Here is a 22,650-nt window from a genome sequence, read left to right on the forward strand (position 1 = left end):
CGTTTGTATCATAATGAGTACAATTCCTATGCTTCATTTTGAAAAGTTGAATTAATATGCTCTCTAAACTAAAAAGGCAGAAATGCTATTAGCTACTTGTTGATCCCTTTAATGATTTTTTTATATTTAAGATCCAATAAAGTAATCCATTTTGATTAGATATACAAAATTCTCAAAATTCGTTTGTGATCAGTTTATAAGCGTGACTCTAATAGTTTTCCTTTTTAAAACTTTTTTAACGTGAATAATATTTGAATACTCTATAAAAATTGGAAGATTCAAAAGAAAAAAAGATCTGATATATATATATATTTTTTTTTTTTTTGCGGTACGCGGGCCTCTCACTGTTGTGGCCTCTCCTGTTGCGGAGCACAGGCTCCGGACGTGCAGGCTCAGAGGCCATGGCTCACGGGCCCAGCCGCTCTGTGGCATGTGGGATCTTCCCGGACCGGGGCACGAACCCGTGTCCCCTGTATCGGCAGGCGGCCACTCAACCACTGTGCCACCAGGGAAGCCCCGATTTTTTTTTTTTTTTTTTTTTTTTTTTTTGCGGTACACGGGCCTCTCATTGCTGTGGCCTCTCCCGTTGTGGAGCACAGGCTCCGAACGCGCAGGCCCAGTGGCCATGGCTCACGGGCCCAGCCGCTCCGTGGCATGTGGGATCCTCCCGGACCAGGGCACGAACCCGTGTCCCCTGCATCGGCAGGCGGACTCTCAACCACTGCGCCGCCAGGGAAGCCCGCCCCTGATATTTTTAAATAGAATAATCTATCAATCAACTTACATGCCAGGCAAATGTCTATATAAAACTTTAAAAGTGTCGAAACAATTTTTTATGGATACTGTCTTTTTGAGTGACGTTCTAGAACTTATTTTTTAAAACCATTTTTATCTTTATGAGACTCTTAAAATCTTTCTCATTATCTGAGGGATTCCAAATTTCCACCCTTGAATTTGCCTAAACATTGTGTTAGCTTGCGCATGCATGTGCGTGCACACACCCCCCCCCACGCCCCATACAGCGCCCACAACATCATCCCCCATCTCTCTGCGGCGTTCAGCTTATCCCCTGCCTCTTTTTTTTTTTTTACATCTACCACTCCTGGTTAGGTTGGAGTGCTGGATGGGTGGCTGCTCCACTTCTCTTTTCAACCTAGTGGGTATTAAAGTTTAAAAAGACGGTGGTGTTGGGATTATAGTGGTTGAAACTGCTCAGAGACCTGCCCCTTTGCATTTACTGCCTCCAACAAAATACCACAAAATCAAGCGCCCTCCGAAGTCCTAGGTCTCTCACAGTATATCACTGGAATGTATAATATCAATGAGTCTTATGTTTATATTTTTCTAAGAGGAAACTACTGGTCCTTTTACCTGGAGTGGTGGAGGTGGAGGGAATGTAATCACAGGTTGTGACCTCTCCAGAGCCTGGATCCTATAGCTACATCCTGCTTACCCTTAAATTTCAGTGCCACCAATTCAGAATTTGTAGATGTTGAGTGAGTAAAATTTCTCCTAGAAATTTACTTCAGGCTGTGATGAGGGTTCAGCTTGTTAAGCAAGTTAATAGTACAAATTAGGTTGTTAGAGTCATGTTTGGACTACCTTGAGGAATGTTTTCAAGGAATTAGCCTATTTGTACCTGCCAATAGATACTGCTATTTACATATGTATCTCTTATACCCTTTGATCAAATCAAACCCAGTAGCAACTCTGCTAGTTTATTTAGTATCTCAACTTGATGTGCTACTTTTCTTCATGCTGTTTTAAAATTTGTTTTTTGGTCCAGAATAATGAGATTTTCTTTCTTCATGCCACAGAATTCCCCTCAAATAGGAAAATTGTTGCCAATTTTTCTGACTTGTCTGTCATTTTGCCTCTGACCCTAAATATAGTAACTAGCTAATTGCAAATTAAGTCAGTCAGGTTTTACTACAATTAAATGGGGTGCTGAATTGGCCTTTATACATTAATCTGTCAATATTCTTTTAGGGTTTGGCAGAATGGCTTGGAAAGGAAGCTGTTTCTGTTATCTGCACTATGTTCCTAATTATCACAGCTCTCTGAAGCTTCAGCCTCAGAAATGTACAGACAAAAATATTTCCCTTGATAAATGGAACCTTGCTTTATTCCATTGGTGGAAGTTCAGAGTAGAGCAAAATATTTAAAGCTTTACTATAATGGTCTGAAAGCAAACTATTTTTTTCCAGGTGATATTGAATTAAAAACTCCATCCATTTCCTGCCCATGCAAGGCAGTGCAATTCCCTGGAAATTGATTTTTTTCAGGGCTTACTATGGCTTTTCCTGAGCTTTAGCTATATGGAAAATAACACCTTTGTTGAATCCATTTAGTGAATAAAGTTAGCAGTTAATTTTTGAGCAACTGGACCAGTGTGTAGAAAATTACTGAATGCCTCAAATAGAATCTGACTAGTCTTAAAGTCGTTTGATAAATAATTATTTAGGGAGTTCTTTCAAACTCTAAAACGTTATTTTTGGGGTACTAAAATAGTTCACTTCTATTCACGATTCAAATGAGAGTAGTATTTGTGGTATAATAGTTTTACAGAACCTGGGAAAATGCACATACTCTTTTATATAATAAATTACAAAAATGACTTTATATGAATCACATGCCTATGTATTTTCCTTTTATGCATTATAATATTTGACTATATGTGCATTTTAAAGTGCATTGATTTAGCACTTTTCCATGAGCATAAGATTTCTACCCAGCTACTGCTGTGTACTAATTTATCATTTTCAAAAAAAGGCTATATTGGGCTTCCCTGGTGGCGCAGTGGTTGAGAGTCTGCCTGCTGATGCAGGGAACACGGGTTCGTGACCCGGTCCGGGAAGATCCCACATGCTGTGGAGTGGCTGGGCCCGTGAGCTGTGGCCACTGGGCCTGCACGTCCGGAGCCTGTGCTCCGCAACGGGAGAGGCCGCAACAGGGAGAGGCCTGCGTACCGCAAAAAAAAAAAAAAAAAAGTAAAAAAAGGCTATATCTACTCTAGGAAAATCGTTAACATTATTCAGTTTGTTTAATGTTAATTAGAGGGTCACTTGAGGAGTTTTCAGGGGCTGATTTATTTACAAATTGTGCATTGGATTACTAGAAGTGTGTGTGTGTGTGTGTGTGTGTGTGTGTGTGTTTTCTTGCCAAGTTTGACTTTGGTTATGTGCAGTGCTGTTTGGCAGTGGTTATGTAGTGCTGGAGACTGTGTTCTTATCAGTATCTCTGACCTGACCCTTTTGAGCTATGTTATATCATTCCATTTTGACACCTTTTATCAAACTTTAATGAAATGACCCAGGCAAACAAATTGTCATTAAACTTTCCATTACTTTGTCCCTTGGTATCGTCTTTTATAAATTGGACAGCAAATGTTGTATTGATCTTCTCGTTCTTGCAGCTGAACTTGAAATGACCCAGACTGCTTGTTGTTTATGGCCCAGAGTTGCTTTTCCTTGACATTTCCATCCACAGCATGACACCCTTTTTGTTTTCCTTTCTTTCTTGTGGAGATGAATGAACAAGACATACGGTATCGAGACACTCTTGGTCATGGCAACGGAGGCACAGTCTACAAGTGAGTAGTCAACTTTGTTTAAACTTTCTATCCACTTTTGCCATATGTGGGTATCCAAGTTCTCCATGGCAAAGATTTTTAAATGACCACCAGTGCTTAGATTTTATTTCCACATTTGACTCCAAAATTCTGCAAGGAATCTATTTTCTCAGGAATTGCTTGGAAAAGTGCATTTATATTGCCTTTTTAATATTTCTGAGTCTGCATCTCTCCTGGGTGAGCATTTAATAGTCCACCATTAGCAAGTGTACCTTTAACCGGCCTGAAGTTTAATGTATTTTTTTCCTTCGCTCTTTAACACCGTTATTTTTATTTTTTTTAACTTGCTAGCACCCTATGCTAGTCCCCTGTCTGTGTACGTACAGCTTTGCTCAGTGGAAGACAAACCTTATAAATACCATTGCTTTGCCCTGTGTCAACACTCAGTTATTAAAAAGCCTTCTTCCTGTTGTGTTTCCTTCTCTCCTCACCCTACTCCCTGAGAGAATTTCTACACATTGGTGAATATGTTAAGTTATACAATTCTCCCAAATTCCAATTGCAGTGATCTTACCCTAAAGAAGTGTTCATTTTCATATTAAAAAATGCTAACCGTAAAAAATAGTTCTCTCAACAGGGAAGTCTTTCTCGTGCAGTAGTGCAAAGTTTAAACTACATGATGTAATGTCTGGTACTTAATAGTCTGCAATGGTGTATGAAAAATATTCCACTAGGAATTAAAAAATCCATACTCTGCAAGAAAGCCCTGAGGGAGTAATAAAGCTTTACTCCAGAGAGCTGTTTTCCATATATACACTAACCCTGCATCACATTATGGTTGTGTTTTTACCTTAGATGTTTTACTATTGATATTAATATATATTTTCAAAGTTGTAAATTATTTAATTTATGTTTAACTGGTTACTGATTTTCTTAGAATTTTAAGTTCTTACTAATGACGTGAATACAGATAAAAATTGCCCTGTTGCAAAATCGCCCTGTTGCCCATGAATGCGAAAGATCACATCCTAAAATTCCAGAACATCCTCCACACAGATACAGTGTTGGCATAGAATCAGATTTCTCAGGGTTAGAAGCTCCTTCAAAGTTATCTGATCCAGTCCCCCACCCAGGGCTTCAGTCCTCTCTGTAGATAGAGCCAGGATGTGAGTCCTTTCTCCTAAAGTCCTTTAACATAGTCCTTTAAGAATGTATGCTTACATATTTGGATTGTTTTTTCCTATAGATAACTGACTATGGTGAATAGTTGGTCTGAAAGTTAAGTGCTTCCACTATGATAATTCAGAGAATTAAATAATAACACATTTCTTTCACAATCCTTGGGTCTTGCCCTTAAAATGTGTGATGCCTCATGTGTCTAAAAAGCTTGTTGTCCTTCCGTGAATCATACTAGCATTCCTTCCCATGCAGTCCCCCAGTACTGCATAAATAGCATCTCTTCGTCCTAGTCTTCTCTTCCTCACTCTTATCTGACTTGACTTTTTACCCTGTCCTGAAGGTTCTTGAGTTCAGGTACCTTTAGAAATAAGAAGGAACATGTACACTCCAATTTTACTTCACTTGAGTTCCCTGGAGGGAGTGGTTTTCAAAGTCTCAACCTTTCTTTTTCTTAATGCTTTTATGCTGGTGTTCAGGTGTAATAAAACAGAAAAGATGTCTAGCAACTCTTTTGACTTCTTTTATTGGTCGGATGGAATCCAAAAACATTTCTTTAGACTCCTAACCTACTTATTTTTGTTGTTTCACCAAATGTTTGATTCTCAAGCATGTTTTTATTTTTTAATTGAAGACCTATTGTGAATTTACTATCCTAGTTTATTCTAGAAGGGAGAAAGCGTAAGACCACCAAACCCCAGCAGGTAATTTTTATTAGAAATAATATCCTAGATATTAAAATTTTAACCTTTTATCTTAAAACAGGTTCATAAAAAAAGGGGAGAGGGGATACAGGGAAGTGGAAATAATATGCCCATCCAGCAAGGAAAAATTACAACATAAAATTATGTTAGTGTTGTTTTTCTTTAACTGTAATTCTTGATTGTGGTAGAAACATATAACATAAAAATTACAGTCGCAACCATTTTTAAGTCTACAGTTCAGTGGCATTAAGTACATTCACACTGTTGTGTAACCATCACCACCGTCCATCTGCAGGACTCTTTTTGGCTTGCAGATCTGAAACCCTGTACCCATTCAACAATAACTCCCCATTCGCCTGGGTTATGTTGTTTTTAGCTAAGAAGCATGGCTAGACATTTTCTTTTTATTAGGGCCACAGTATCCAAGGGGACGTCCTTAAGCATGAGTTCTTCAGTTTGCTAGGATGTTGCGGTGACATTAGCGACTTATCCTGGATTCATTTAGTTAGCTACCATTGCTAATGCTCAGTATGTATTGTAAGATTTAGTATGGTGTTTTTTTTGGAGTTTTTTTTGTGGTACACGGGCCTCTCACTGTTGTGGCCTCTCCCGCTGTGGAGCACAGGCTCCGGACGCGCAGGCTCAGCGGCCATGGCTCACGGGCCCAGCCGCTCCGCGGCATGTGGGATCCTCCCGGACCGGGTCACGAACCCGTGTCCCCTGCATCGGCAGGCGGACTCTCAACCACTGCGCCACCAGGGAAGCCCTTAGTATGTTTTTGACAGTGGTTGTTTACAGAGGGTTAGTGGCAGTATCATGATCATTTTAGTACTTTATTTTATGTAATAGATTTCTTGTAAAAAAGAAGACATTTCACTTATTGCCTAGGTGATCCTTAAGGGGAGAGACATGAAGATATCACATTGAATAACCACTTATCATTGATCATTGGTCTTCATTTCTGTCTGGGTTTCAGTTTGTGTTGTTCTTATATCCCTGGCTTTTAGTGCAGCACAAAGAAATTGTATAATCATCAGGAAATGAAAAGCCACTTTACTGAAGTCTCTATAAAACTAAGTGTTTGGTGTGTTATGATTGACTTTCTCCTGTATTAAGTTTACCTTAATGGTGTTGACTATAAAAACTGTGATTTTTCAAACAAAAATGATTACATTACAGTTTATGCTACATAAACTAGATGAAGAAAATATTGGAAAATCCACTCATTGGTAGCAAAACTGCCTAATGGGCCTATTTAATTTTTTTCTTATAAAGAATAATAAATGTAAAGCAAAAGTTTAATATTTCAGTCTTATTTGCTCCGCTTGATGGGATGTTGTGAGTTTCAAGGGATATGATATTGTGTAACTGCAATATATAGTATTTAATAGTTGATCACATTTTCATCCTTTAAGTCTAGATGTTCTCCTCAGTTATACAATATGAATTTCTGGGCCCAGATATTTAAACCAAATGTGGATTCTGTGTGTAGTCCCCTGCTGTGCTACTATTATGATATTGATCTAGTTTGATTACTAGATTACTAGTAATCTATTGATTACTAGTTTGGATGAAATAGATCATAAAGGAAATACCCTAGACTAAAGTATAACCCAAGCCTAGGAAGAAGAATAATTTAAGAAAAGGAAATGAACGCACTTTAGTTATTGCTCCATTTCCCAGAGTGCTACAAGTTTCTCCACAAAAATAAATCAGGAAGCATACATGTTCTATTCCCTTCTGGTAGATTCACAATAAATTTCGAAAACTTCAGGGAAGTAGAGAACAGTACGTGTTGCTGTTAAATCTGGAGGCTCTGGGTTTGAACCCTGCACCTGCCACTAACTAGCTTGTGTGACCTTGGGAAAGTTACGTAACGTCCTCTACCTCAGTTTCCCCATGTGTAAAATGGAGATAATAATACCTATCTTATAAAGTTACTGTGAAGTTAAATGAGGTGTTTCATAGAAAAGACTTAGCACTGTAACTGACACTTACTAAATGTTAGCTACTGTTCGTGATAGACAGTGATAGACAGTGATAGACAAATGACAAATCAGTGATAGACAAATCGTTAATCCTTGGGCTTCCTGTGCTTACTTGGCCATGGGATTCTTTTTTTGAGAAATATCTCACAGAATTAGAGTTGTGTTGAATTAACTTTGAGAAGTTCTACATCATGTTATGATACATCATACACTTCTTTGTTTCCTTTTATTCTCTAGTTGCCTCATGAATATGATTTATTATTATATCTTATATATTAGCTTAAATAGAATGATTCTTTTCAGAGTTTCAAGATATATTCTCTTTTATCATAGTTAATTTCAAATTGCTATAGGACAGCTGGTATAATGGTAAGCACATTTTTCCACTGGAAAAAGCTAGAGCTCACATTCATGTGGCAAAGCCAGCACTCTACACAGCATCTCATCCTTTCACTCTGTTTATCCCCAAGGCAGTGTTGTTTCTCAAGGTCAAGCAGAGTCCATTGTGTTTCCTTGTATTTTCTAGTGTACCCAGCACTGTCCTAAGGATAGAATAGATGCTTTATATGTGTTGGCTGGAATGAGAATGAGGCAAGTGTAGGTTTTTTCCAAGCAGGTTTTAGTAGAGCTCTTTAATTGGATCCTCCCCATACCTGGCTAGTTTTAGAGGCTGCATAATTTTGAGACTGTGTAATTGTTTTAGAACATTCACCGAGAAGAGTAGGGATTTCTAAACTAAGGGCATATGTTTGAATGATTAATTTTCTTTCAAATGTTAAAACTGAGTATTTGGTATCCATTAACATTTTAGTTACTGTCTGTTTTTCTTGGATAGTATGTCATGTAGAAATGAAAGTAATTAATAGGCCCAGTTACTTTGGAAACATTTTGTGATAATGAAGGCCAGTCACTCAGGTCCTTTGCTCCTTCAGTGCATTGTTTGATGGAGTCACATAAGCTTTGGGTCCAGAAATGAAGTAGTATCTAACTCTTAGGATTTAGGTCTTGCTAAGTCAGTTAGCCAGCAAGCACTTAAGGATCATCTGTTATGTTATCTTTTTCCTTAATGCAAATTATTCAGGCTAAGACTCAAGTTGTCAGCTTTCTGGCCATGTATTCTAATCTCTAGGTGTTGGAAAATATTAGTGAACTTTCTAAATCCAGCTGCTTTCTACAGTACAGTTAAGGGTCTAACCTGGGTTTGTGGTAGAATTTTCTCAGTGGTTTAATCAGCAGCATATATGCTGACTACATGGCATTTTGAAGATTGGATATATACCATTATTTAAGAATTAATTTGACCATATCTAGAGACAAGAGAAGAGGGAGGGGATAATAATTCTCAAAGGTGTTGGTTTCTCTTCATTTCTTTTGTCTTACCAATTTTATGAAATATTTGTTGGGCGACAGGGTGAAGATGGTCCTTGGAGATGGTAATTGAGATCACAGGAGCTATTAAATTGTATTCTGCCCTCATGATATGGCTGTACAGACCAACTAAAACATTACATTTTTGTTTCGGGGCTGGAATTATATCAGCTCATTATACTTAACATGATTTATTTCATGAAAATTAGAAAATGAGAAAATACATGAATTGTTGTCTAATTAAATGCTGTTTAGTAAACAAAATATTTTAAAACATAGGATCCCTGAGGGGAAAGCATAACAAAGAGGTTCCCTGATGAAAATATTGGGAACCACATAATACCCAGAAGAACTCTCACTTCTCTTTTCACCAAACAACCCGAAGGTGCCAAACCAAAACAGGCCTAACCCCAGCTTCTCTGACAAGCTGTATCAGTGACCCCACTCCTTTATGTTTTTTCCCTGAAGTGCATCTTGTAAATTAAGAGTAGTTTTTAAATGGTTTTGATATTGACCCAAGAGCTAGGGTGATTGTTTGATTTATTTTAACTTTAAATTTCCAATCAAATGAAGCACCTTTTCCTTGCAGCCAAGATCATATTTTAAACAAGCAAACAAGACATCATCTTAATGTAAAATTAAATAACTTGTATATAGCTGGATTGTATTATAGTATCATGTGACAAGCAAAGATATTAATATTTTCAGAAAATCAATGAGTATTTGTCAAATAAAATTAATTATGTATGCTTCCCTCTGTCCCTGTCTCAGCATGATAGGTTTGTTTCATACAATAATGTGTATTGTATTGATTAGAATCTGAAGAATGAACCTGAGCTCCTGATTCTCTACACCTTTCCCACCTTTGCTGCCCCATCTCCATGTTCCCATAACTTCACACTTGCTCATATCCATTATGGCAATGAGGGATTATTGGCATCCAGCCAACATGACAGGATGTCACAGGTCGCTGAGCAGAGATTTTCAGACTCTGTTTCCACCCGAATTAACTGTTATTGAAATAGTTTATTGAGATTGAAGTATTGATCATTTTCTGCTAACCTTCGCTTAAGGGAAGGAAGAGGTGGCAGCGGTGTTTTTGAAAGACACTAAATTTCATTTTTAAAAATCTCATTTATTTAGCCTTTTCTTCTTCCTGTTTTATAGCCCCTATTGTTTTATTGCTTGGAAAAGGGTATCTTGGCTTTATTTTTATGACAGTATAATTATACTTCAGAAATGCACTTGATTACTGTGGGTAACAAAATCGTTCTAGTATATTGGTTTGGCCAATATTGCTACACAAACAACTTTTCAGTCAATTGAGTCTGGTAAAAATCAATACATTATGGTAATATTTCAAGTAAGAATTTGCTGAATCTAAGTATTTCAGCCCTATCTCCTTTCAGGGAAAAATAGTTTTGAAGCAGCAAGACTCCTTTCTAATATTTTATTTTAATAAAAGTGCTTTCTTTATAAAGAAATTTAAGTCCCCAGCAGAAGTCTTTGTGAACAGATAAGCATTAGCACACTTCTGTTTTTATAGGGTGGAAGAGATCTAGTTTCCACTAAAATCTGTTCTCTTGGCTGCATTAGGAGGGTATCTCATTTGGGTTTGACTTCATCTTGCAGGGTGCCACTTTTGGATTTTTGTCTCTAGTTCTGGGTACTAGGTTTACAGAGAGATGTGGACAGTTCAGAGACCACTCAGAGGAGCATGGAGAGAATAACAAGGGGTCTGGGAAATTTGCCTGTCTAATCCTCCTTCATTCATTAGTGGGGCATGTTCTGAGCATGTGCTGTGTGGAGGGCACTTGTGTCAGCTGTTGGGGACAGCCAGGCTCTCACTGGAGCTGTGTCCAGGTAGAGGGAGAAGCTCTGTCCACAGGTAAGTACAGGGCCTCACAGTCTAGGCTGTGTGTCTGTCTGTGTGGCACACAGCCTCTCGGGGGCCAAGGGAGGAGTGACGACTTTTAGCTACTTCCTCAGGAGGTAACAGGAAGGGCCTCATGGAGGAACTGTTACTTGAGTTGAGAAGTGGTCAGAGGAATTGGCTGACTTTTATCTGAAGAAGAGAAAATTAAGGGGTCCCATGACAGTTGACATAAAAAAGTCAGAAGGGCATTTGTGTAGACAGAGGAACAGGTTTGCTTTGTGTTCTTCTGAAGGCCCACCTCAAATTGCTCGTCTTTTTTTTAAATCTATTTTTGGCTGCATTGGGTCTTCGTTGCTGTGCGCGGGCTTTCTCTAGTTGCAGCGGGCGGGGGCTACTCTTCAGTGCGGTGCGCAGGCTTCTCTCTGCGGTGGCTTCTCTTGTTGTGGAGCACGGGATCTAGGCGCACGGGCTTCAGTAGTTGTGGCTCGAGGGCTCTAGAGCACTGGCTCAGTAGCTGTGGCACACAGGTTTAGTTGCTCCGTGGCATGTGGGATCTTCCCGGACCAGGGCTCGAACCCATGTCCCCTGCATTGGCAGGCGGATTCTTAATCACCACGCCACCAGGGAAGTCCCTGCTTGTCTTGAATGTCTCTGTGACAGTCTGCCTTTGGTTAGAGTGAACCATGTACTCTTCCTGCTGTTCTTCCTACTGGACTGTCCTGCCTAGAGGTCATCTGAGTGGGTATCCTCCCAGGGCCCAACACCGCCCCTTACCTGCTGTAGGTACTTAGTGTTTTAGGAATTAACGTGCAGAGGCAGAGTCTTCACAACCTAAGGATGGACACAAAGTGTTGTGCATTGCTGGGTGGCTCTGGCTTCTACCTTAAGCAGAACAATGTGGCTTAGTGCTCAGAATCGCTGAGAAAACAATTCCCACTTAGACTGGACATGGAGTAAGTGCAAAGGTTACTCCCGAGTCTAAAGTTCCAGAATGAAATTCAGCATTCAGCTACCATAAAAGTCTTCATGTCAGGTATCACTTGGTTTTTTTCTTTTAAATTTTGTCTTATTGTATATTCATTGAACAGCTACTCACCAAGAGTCACGCTGTGCCAAGGCCATCCAGTAGTGAACAAGACCGACAAGTTCCCAGTACTCCTGGAGCTCACGCTAGGGGGGCAGACAGACAGTAATCGAGAAAACGAATACTGAAGTAAGATGATAACAGACCTTGCAAGTGCTGTATAGAATGTAAAATAGGTGCTCAGCAAGGCTTGTCTGAGGAGGGGATGTTTGAGCTGAGACCTGAAGGACAGGAAGGAGCCAGTCATGGGAGAATCTGGGAGGAGAACCTTCCAGGCAGAAGGAACTGCTCTGGCAAATGCCTTGAGATGGGTGTGAAGGTGTGTCTAGGAGTGTGGTTGGAGTGAGCTCAGGGGAGAGTGGAGAGATGGGCAGGGGCCTGATCATGTGGGATTTTTGAGACCTTGCTAAATCCCTGCCAAGAAGGCATGGTCGGTATGCTTACCCTCTTTTTACCAGTGAGAAAAATAAAGCTTGGGGGATTCCCTGGCGGTCCATGGTTAGGACTCCGCGCTTTCACTGCCCAGGGCCCCGGGTTCAGTCCCTGGACAGGGAACTAAGATCCCGCAAGATGCGCAGCACGGGCAAAATTAAAAAAAAAAAAAAAAAAAAAAAAAAAGCTTGGAAGGGTTAAGTGGCATGCCCACGGTCAAATCAAGACTAGAACGCAGGAGACTTCCCTGGTGGTGCAATGGTTAAGAATCCGCCTGTGGGGGCTTTCCTGGTGGCACAGTGGATAAGAATCTGCCTGCTAATGCAGGGAACACTGGTTCGATCCCTGGTCTGGGAAGATCCCACATGCTGCAGAGCAACTAAGCCCGTGCACCACAACTACTGAGCCTGTGCTCTAGAGCCCGTGAGCCACAACTACTGAGCCTGCATGCCGCAAATACTGAAGCCCGTGCGCCTAGAGCCCATGCTTCACAATGAGAGAAGCCACCACAATGAGAAGCCCATGCACTGCAACAAAGGGTAGCCGCTGCTCGCCACAACTACAGAAAGCCCGTGTGCGGCGACGAAGACCCAACACAGCCAAAAATAAATAAATTAAATAAATAACTTTATTTAAAAAAAAAAAAAAGAATCTGCCTGCCAGTGCAGGCGACATGGGTTTGATCCCTGGTCCAGGAGGATCCCACATACCACAGAGCAGCAAAGCCTGTGTGCCACAACTACTGAGCCTTTGCTCTAGAGCCCGCGAGCCACAACTACTGAGCCAGTGTGCCACAACTACTGAAGCCTGCTCACCTAGAGCCCGTGCTTCTCAACAGGAGAGGCCACCTCAGTGAGAAGCCTGCGCATCGCAGTGAAGAGTAGCCCCCTGCTCGCTGTAACTAGAGAAATCCTGTGCACCGCAACAAAGACCCAATGCAACCAAAAATAAATAAATAAAAATAAAATAATTTTTAAAAAAAGACTAGAACTCAGTATCAAAACATCGAGTTGTACACCTTTAATTTGTTCTGACACCTAGGGTCAGTACTTGGGCCTACTTCTCAAGCCAGGGTTTTCCTGTTTGCCATTCACAAAGGAAATAAGTTTCCTAATTTTCAACCCAAATTATTTTTGGATGTGAGATATAAATTAATATATAATCCTGAAAGTCAGTGATGCACCACCTCTAGTTGTTAATTTTAGATGCTTTTTAGTAGATGTTAAAGCAACCATTACTTGGCTGACAGAATTATTGCAACATAACTTCTTATTTGGTCTGTCCTTTGGGTCTTTACTTATCAAAAGCTTTGAATTTAATAATTGAATCCCTAGATTAATTGTATGGTTGTGCTAGTGGAGGTGGTGCATTTCTTGATTTATAAGACACATTAATTTTTTTTTAGCTGTTTTACAGTATCTGATGTGTTAGAAAATTATAGGCTCTTGGTTGGCATATAGCACTAGCAACTATTTGTATACCATAGCATCTAGGGTATTTACTTAAATTGCTTTTTTTGGAAAATAATTCACTGGAAAGTCCAAAAGGCATTTACTGTGTATAACTTTCTGCCACAATTTTTTTTCCTTGCTCTGTCGTTGGTTACCTTGATATAAGAGACCATGTTCCTGTTAAATTGCTGCCTTGGTGGAATGAAATAAGTTTAGGTTCTGATTTGTGAAATAAAACTGAACTGGAGGAGCAGGTTACTAAATTAGAGGGGGAGATAGCAAGAGCGACTTGGGCTGTGGGTATTAGGCACCAAGTTTTTTTAAACATTACTTTGATTTTTAAGTGTGACTCTGTATTATGTTATCCTCTTGACCCTAAAATTTCCATACTTTACCTAGTCAGTATTATAAGAGAAAGAAAGAAAAGGAATGTACAATATTATTGCTCAAAGCAGAGTTCGTGGTTTTTGTTTTGTGAATTCAAATAATGAAATGAAAAATGTTCAGACAAAATTAGAACTTGCTTTAGGGCACAATCAATATAGCATTTTAACAAGCTTAGTGTATTTGGAAAATATGTATTGTATAACGTTCTCAAACATACTGATTGTGTTACGACTGCTAACTGACAGCAAAATGTAACAATATACTTAGTCAGTAAACATAAAGCTCTGATTAAACCGTAATTAAGTTTTCTGAAAAGTTATCTAAAAGCTATGAATAAAATATATTTTTACATTGTCTCAGCAACACAAAATACAGCCAATGAAACTTTATAGTGGTAGAGAAAATGGTACATGGGGTAAACTTACAGTGAATTCTTACCACACACACGTGTACTCAGTTAAGTTTCTGGACACCATTTGTTTCTTCTTCCTTTTAACTTTTTTTTAAAGGTAATTCTTAGTGAGTGTTGCAGAGTATAGTGGGGTAACTGACTGAAGAGGTAAATGAGAAGTTTCCCTGCTTCCCTGGAAGTCTAGCAAAATGTTTTAAGACCCTTCCTTCATACACCCAGGATGCAGGGGTTGCTCAGAATCATATGGCTGCGTTTGCGTTTCCAACCTGGGCCACTATAGCATGCCAAGGGTTAGCCCCAGCAGCGTTGAAATATAGCTGGGTAGAGTAGGTATCACCATCCTCATTTGACCTATGATGAAACTGAAACACAAAAATTAAGGGATTTCCCTAAGGAGTCAAAGCAAGACAAGGGATAGAACCACCACTGAAACTCTTGCTTTCGTATTTCTTGGTCCTTTCCCAGTGCCCTTACTAGTAAATAATTACATTTTGATTCTGTGAGGAGCTAAGGTAAGCAAACTATGTGCAAGCCTAAGAATTTCTGATGGCATTTTCTAGCAAATATACTACAGTTGCATTTTGTATTTTTATTGTTTGCATCAGGCACATGTACCTTACAAATGACCCTTATGAACAAACAGCTGTCTTCTTTCTTCTCTCCTTCCCTGGAATTTGTAATCTTTGAATTAACTGATTAATTCAGTGTTAAAGACATTAATGCCTATCTCCAGACTTCAGTCACTTCAGCATATGATTCTCCAGAAATTACACCTTTGGGTTTTTTCATTGCCTGTGATTTTGTGAGTGCTTTTGTCTGTGTATTTAAATCATCGTTGGAATCTTGTAGATGTTTTCAGCTGCTGGTCTTTGTAAACAAGTCTGTTTTTTTCCTCCCACACAGACCCCTCTCCCTTTCTCCTCCCATTAATCTTACTTTGAAAATATATGACTTCTTTAAGCCTTACTCTCCTGAATGGATTGGAGAATAGCACCTCCTCTTGACTAATCTCAAAGGACGTTGTAAAACAAAATGTTGCTTAATTTTTGGAGAGAATGTTCTAATACAGTTTATATGTTTTTGGAAGTCACTACAGATATCTCAAAAAGAATACCATGGTGGAATTGAGTTTAGAATCCAAATACTTTATTCTGTTGTCCAAAACATAGAGGCACAGATTTTTCTGTATTACTGAGTTTAAAGATGACTGTCCCTGGATGGTGGAAGGTATGATGGTAGTTTGAGTGTTGTTCAGTTTTTATGTTAAAGGAAAAAGTTCCTCTTGGTTTGTTTTGACCCTAGTCATGATACGCCAGTTTCATGAAGTCTGTTATGCACAAAAGTGCACAAAATGAAGATAAAGTGCCTCTCTCCAGCCTGACAAAAGCCATTCCTTTGCAGAATGGTATCTGCAGTGAAAGTAAATAAATGAATGGACAGCAATCACAGCCTAGTTGATGAAACTGTTCAATTAAAGCACAGGCATTTACATGGTGTAATTTCCCTAAATTGCCAATGAGCCCCTTTAGACACAACAGTGTTCAAATTGATTTCAACATTGATTTTGGCTGAAGCTGATAAATTTCTGCTTGTTAGTTAAAGTAATTTTGCAGAAGACTTTGTACTGCAGTATTGAAGTGTTCATTTAGCTGATGGTTAAAAGAGGAGTTATTTACAGAGGCCTCTACTGTTGTTCAGAGATGGGACAATTCCCCAATCATCTTTTACTTTTAATTTTTTAGGCTTCAGTATACCAATCAATAGGTGATTGAAACTGATTAAAACTTATCCAACCAGCTGCCTATGGCAGTTTAATTAGAAACTGGATGATTCTTAAATTAAAATTGTCTTATTTTCATTGCATAACCATCTTCCAGAAGAGTAAGGGACTAACGGTGCTGAAAACTTAAAGTTTGGCTTTATTAAGGTATCTGGCAACTGTTAAATCACTCAATAGCTATTCCTGTGGCAACTCAGAAATGTATTCAGAGGCTTTTGCCCTTTATAGAGGTTAAAAGTAATAATGTGCTTACTTGCTAGCCAAGAGAATTGTTTTCCATCAAAGGGATAACCTCTAGTATAGTGAGATGTGTGAAAGAGCAGCTGTTTGTGATATGTATCTTATTACATAAGCAAGATGAAATGCTTGGGCTTTATTTTTTAAATACTGCAGTACAGCCATCATGATGTTCTGTGCATCTCCCTGCTGAAAACCATCAGCTTTTGAATTTATATTTTTTTATCCTGTTTTAAGGTCTTGATTTAAATTATTTTCCAGTGAATGAAAACCCAGTATTTTCCTATAAGTACATGATGACTTTTCACCAGTATTGTGGGCAGGATTATAGAAGAGAGTTTTGTTTGTTTTGTTTTCCTCTCCCAGGGTCACTTCCCCATACTCATTTTCTCTAGTGTGGGACAATTTCTTGAGTTTTTAATGGAAATGGGTTAATATTTCTGTCATAGGGGACATATTACATCTGGTACTACAGGGAAGAAGGGGATAAATGGCTCACTTTTCAGAGGTGCATTTACTCTTTGACCCACTAGGGTACTATTTAGTGTTCTAGGAGAGGTAATTTAGTAAATTGTACCCCAGTGGCCTGAAAAAGTTAATGCAACTCTGAAAAGTGAGTCATTCAATCGATTTTCCCTATTGCTTTTTAAAAACCAAAACTGACTATATCCAGAGAACCTTGCAGACAACTGGAATTAGAGGATCTAGAAACAGTCAGTTTATGATAACACAGGGTTGTTGGGACATGCACTGGATTTGGCTTCAGAGGACTTGAATCCACATCCCACTCCAGAGCTTAGGAGATAAGAATCTTGATGCAGTTGTTAACCTCACCAAGCCTTGGTTTCCTTATCTATAAAGTAGGGATAATAAGAATATCTACCTTAAAAATTTTTGTGCAAATTAAATAGCTTCCTTATATAAAAAATTTTTATAAACCACAAAGCATAATCAAATGTTAATTACTAGTAGAAGGGGGTTTTCTGAAATAGTCATTTTTGTATCTGATTTTGGAAAGTGATTTATTGTTAGCTTTCCACCAAGAAACTGTGAGCAGAGTTGATACTGTAATCAAGCCACTTCAGGAGAGAAGTTTCCTAGCTAGTTAATCCTCACGAATACTCCTGTTTTTCCCCCACATGTATTGCCTCATTTTTTTCATTTTCATCGTTAGGCTTTCTCTTGCCTCTCCGTTTTGCCCATTACATTCTTTCAGAAGATTTGATCAAGAGATCACTATGACTGTAGCTTCCTTGATCTCAAAGATACTTAGGCCATATATTAAAAGACATTACTCTAGTTGATGTTAAAGGCTTGAATCAGGCCGTATCAACTTACGGAAGAAATATGGAGGCAGTGATGACCGTGTTAACTTTGAGGCAGGTGTGGGAGTAAAAAGGAGCGTATAACCAGAGTAAATAGAAAGAAGAAGAAATCATAAGATATAGAGTTATGGTAGCTTTTCTCTGATTAGAAAACTCTTTCTACCCCTGCCAGGTTCCCCATATTATACATCAGGTTGATTTGTGAGCCCTATGTATGATTAGCATCTTGAAAGAGTTGTTAATATCTGTGACCTAATGACATGTTTGATTTGATACTTAAACAGTCTAGGGAGCCCTGTTGCTTAACCATAAATTATTTTACAGTCAGTAGTCAGCATCTGTAATGGGTTTTTAGACAGAAGGAAGGTTGGCATAGACTGCTATTTGAACTAGTACAGTTTATATAAAAGCTTTTTATAACTGCTGTTTACTTTGGATTTCCTACTTTAACAGCTAGAGCCTGGCTAATGTGTTTGTCTATTATGGAAGTCAACAACTGTCAGTGTTGATTTCCCTCAAACTATTTGAATTTTTTTCTGTGGATGGCTATTTTGGTATGTGAAATATTGGTAAAATCCTCCCCCAAAGAAACCTACCAAGAGAACAAATCTCTAAAAAGATCAAGCAATAAAACAAAACTTTCATTTTCAAAGCCATAGCTAGTTTACATTTGGTCACTGAAAGCATGTCATTGCATTAAAAGACAACATCCACGGTTTTAAAAACATCTCACAAAATAACAAAAGATTTTTGTTTTACTTGTGTATATATGTATTTCTTAAGCCAAATCTTAAGTATTGCTTTCTCCATTTTAGTGGCTGGATTGTTTTGTTAGGTTTCCTGTCCATTTGGAGAATTTCCAACATTTGATAGTGCTCTATAAATAATTCACAGAGTAATTGTGTCCCTCTTTTCACTAACCTTTTATAAAGTATGCTATGTGAGAAGTGGAACTTAAGTCAGTGGCATTTATTCCACATGGTGCATGAAAGAATTGCCTTGCCCCCTTCACAGGGCAATGGCAATGCTGTTATTTCAGTGTTTTTGTTTTGCCATCATGATTAAAAGTCATCATACACGCAATTACTCTTGAGATCCTTGCTCCAAGAGGCAAAAAAGTGTGTGTGTGGGGTCGTATTTCCCTTCTCATTTTGGTGACCATTTTACTAACAAATTGACATTTATCGCATATCATATTATCAGTTACACTGAAGTGTGAAATATTTACAGTGGGGTCATAGGTCATCCCCCCATTCTTAAATTATCACAATCACTAGAGAAGCATAGATAGTCCCTATTGTAAATTCTTTCTCCTCATAATTGAAAATAATTTGATTAGAATGTATTCAGAAGTTAATATGCAGAATAGCATGGTAGAAATTAGATGCCTACTTTAATTATGTGGGATTGTACAAGCTTTATCAGAAAATATATGATCAGCTCTAGGTTATTTATTTTGTGAACAGGAGTCAGCTGGGCCGATTCATATTTTTTAGGTTCTCCTAGAATTTGAGATTCTAAGCATAAATAATTTCAGTAAACATTGTAAAATACAGATGCAGTTGATCTTATGCATGACATAAATTTTTGTGGGGAACCAGATGTTAGAATATGAACACAGGTTGCTTCTCCCTTATGTCCTGTGTGAATGTAGGACTTTTTAACATTTTGTTTTCAAATTTTTCTTTTCCTTACTCACTTTTAAAGATTCTTATAGGAATTCAGTTTATTTTTTGGACTGATCTATCTTTTAATAGCTTCTCATTAGGGTTTAGATGAAGGTAGGGACACCTCTAGCCTTGTGTGTATTGTATTAGACCCATCTTTAAAATTTCAAATAGAAAATAGTAAGATTAATTGCATTTGTCCCCAGATATTGCTTTTGAAATCAGTCACATGTTCTTTTGGGCAAGGTACTGCACTTGGCAGTATGAGAGATGTTAACACCAACATTCAGGGCCTCAGGGACACTGTTCTCTGGGTTCTGTTGCTAGCTTACTTTTCTGTACCTTCTCGTCTCCTTTACTCATTTCTTCTCATCTTCCTGACTTCTGGATTTGGAGTGGTTCGGGTTCAGTCCTCAGACCTCGTCTCTATTTAATTTAATTCCTAAGTGAGATTTTGTAGTTCCATGGCTTTGTATACCATCTATATGCTGATGAAGCCCAAAAGTATATCTCCAGTCCTGTCTTCTGTCCTGAACTTCCGACTCATATCTAATTACCAGTTGAATGTCTTTTATGCATTTCACAGTTACCCAAACCTGAACTCTTGGTTTCCTCTGAAACCTGTTCCTTCTACAGTTTTTCTAATCTGTAAATGGAAACTCTGTTCTACAAGTTGCTCATGACAAAAACTTTCCAGTCATTCTTCTTCCTTCTTTTTCTCTCGGACCATCCATCGTATTGACCCACAAATCTTGTTGGCTTTTCCTTAAAACTATTTCAACAAGCTGACCACCTCTGACTTACCACTATATTCTAAGCCTCTGTTATCTTTTGCTAGGATTATTTCAGTAGCCTCCCAACTAGTTTCCGAGTTTCTGTCCTTGCTTTCCTACAAGTTCTCTCCACCCGATAGCCAAGATGATCTTTCTAAAATATAAGCTCTCCCCCTGACCCTATGACTTTTTGTATCATTTAAAATGATAGCCAAAGTCCTCACCATGGCCTAAATGGTATTACACAGTCTGTCTTTCCATTACCTTTCTGACCTTGTCTCCCACAACTAGCCCTCTTGCTTATTCCACTTCCACGCACGTGTCAAACACACACTTGCACCTTAGAGCCTTTGAATTTAACATTTCCTCTGCCCGAAGTCCTCTTTTTCCAGCTATCTAAAGGGTATGCTCCTTTACTGCTCAAATATAACCTAATGAGAGGGGCATTCCCTAACTCCTCCCACTCATATTAAAAAAAATGCCCCTAATCTTGATCACTCTATATCCCTACCTTTAGTCTTTTTTGTTGTACTTCTACTACTTGACATACTTTATATTTATTTGATTATTGTCATTCTTCCTCCATCAGAAAGTAAGCTTCAGGAAAGCAGGAACCTTGTCTGGTTTGTTCTCTATTCCAGCTGCAATACCCCCATAGTGCTTGGCAGTTGGAGACATGCATTATTTATTAAATACATAAACTAAGAGGAGAGTATGTCATATACCATGGTAGAAGTTGGGGTCACAGCAATGAAGAGAATGAACCTTGACTTTGACCTTGAAACTTACTATAAAATAGGATAAGATACAGACCCTATATTAAGAATTTGCAATATAGTTTGGTAATTAGAGTTTACAGTATAGTTAAAGCACACACTAGTGACGTTATATAACAGTTTTAAAGAAAAATAATAATAACAGCAACATGTGACATATAAAGCATCAGAGTAGTTGATGCCGATGGATAAATTCAGCCACATAAACCACAGGGTAGGGAATATGGTAGGTGGAATTTTAATGCATTCTTTTTCTGAATTTCACCTTCAACATTCACAATATTCTGAAGTAAACTTATTTCAAATGTTTCCTTGTGTATAGCCTGTCTATACTGGAAAGAACGCAAGCGTTGAAGTGAAATAGACCCGGATTTGAATCCTGTATCTGCCATTCATGAATTCTTATTACCTTAATATCCCTGAGTCTTTCTATTATTATCTGTGAAATGTGGCTTATGTTACATACATCATACAGAGATTAGAATAATTCTGTGGACTCTCAGGAATTGTTAGTTCCTCTTGTTTCCTTTTTCCTTTCTCCTCTCTCCTGACTGCCCCATTTATTTATTAACTCCTAAATAATTGAGTATCTACTGTGTGCTAAGTATTGTTCTACATGCTTTATACACATTGTTGAATGAAGTGGGTGTGATCTCTGCCCTCATGGAGCTTAAAAGTGCAGGATTATGTAGTCGAAGGCTAACTAGGTAAGATTCTTCTATTTCTGTTAATAAACACTATAATTCTCCTATGATCTTAGCTTGAAATTTTAGATTCAGCTTCCTAATCCCCATGTTTCCTAAATTATCTCTGGCCAAAATCTTTTGTATCTATTTCCCCTTTTCCATATCTGTGAATGCTACATAGGTTCATATCACCACCTCTTATGTAGACTTACAGCTTTCTAAGTGCCCCTTGCTCTCTCTGGTTTCTCCTCATTTCTAGTAGTATTGTGGTAATATGCAGCCAGAATAAGGATTTTGATCATATCACTTTTCTGTCCAAGAATCTTCAGTGGCATTTATTGGCCAGCAAATGGAGGACAGCAGACTTAAAACAATAGTAATGAAAGCTGAAAGACAATGGTATCCTCAAAAGATGAAAAGGGAATGATTGTCTCAATTAAACTATCATTCAAGAGTGAGGGCAAAATAAATACATCTTCAGAAATTAATATAAAGGAATATATATGTGTGTCTATATGTGTAGACAGAGGGAGAGAGAAAAAGATAGTTTGTTAGGGAAGGAGGGAGAGTTAGTTTGAAACTGAGGGAAATGCTTTAGGTAGAAAGAAACTGAATCCAACTGAATCCAGAAAGGAATAAAATGAAAGAAAGAACGGTGACTGTTTAGATAAATGTGACTACAAAACAACAGTTGTAGTGATTAGGGGCTTGGAAATGAAGTCAGGGCTTCCCTGGTGGCGCAGTGGTTGAGAGTCCGCCTGCCGATGCAGGGGGCATGGGTTCGTGCCCCGGTCTGGGAGGATCCCACATGCCGCAGAGCGGCTGGGCCCATGAGCCATGGCCGCTGGGCCTGCGCGTCCGGAGCCTGTGCTCTGCAACGGGAGAGGCCATAACAGTGAGAGGCCTGCGTACTGCAAAAAAAAAAAAAAAAAATGAAGTCAAACAAAAAGACTGGAC

The 22,650-nt window shown here is 38.6% G+C and overlaps 1 protein-coding gene across 2 annotated transcripts in view; it reads left to right on the forward strand.

The window, feature by feature from the left end:
- MAP2K5 (mitogen-activated protein kinase kinase 5) overlaps positions 1-22,650 on the forward strand; it is a 267,232-nt gene that overhangs the window by 52,238 nt on the left and 192,344 nt on the right. For both annotated transcript variants that reach the window (XM_065871152.1, XM_065871153.1), the window contains exon 8: positions 3,528-3,592. In XM_065871152.1, the coding sequence (XP_065727224.1) occupies positions 3,528-3,592 (65 nt within the window). The remainder of the gene's footprint in view (positions 1-3,527; positions 3,593-22,650) is intronic.

This window comes from Phocoena phocoena, chromosome 2 (assembly GCF_963924675.1).
Source record: "Phocoena phocoena chromosome 2, mPhoPho1.1, whole genome shotgun sequence".
NCBI lineage: Eukaryota > Metazoa > Chordata > Mammalia > Artiodactyla > Phocoenidae > Phocoena > Phocoena phocoena.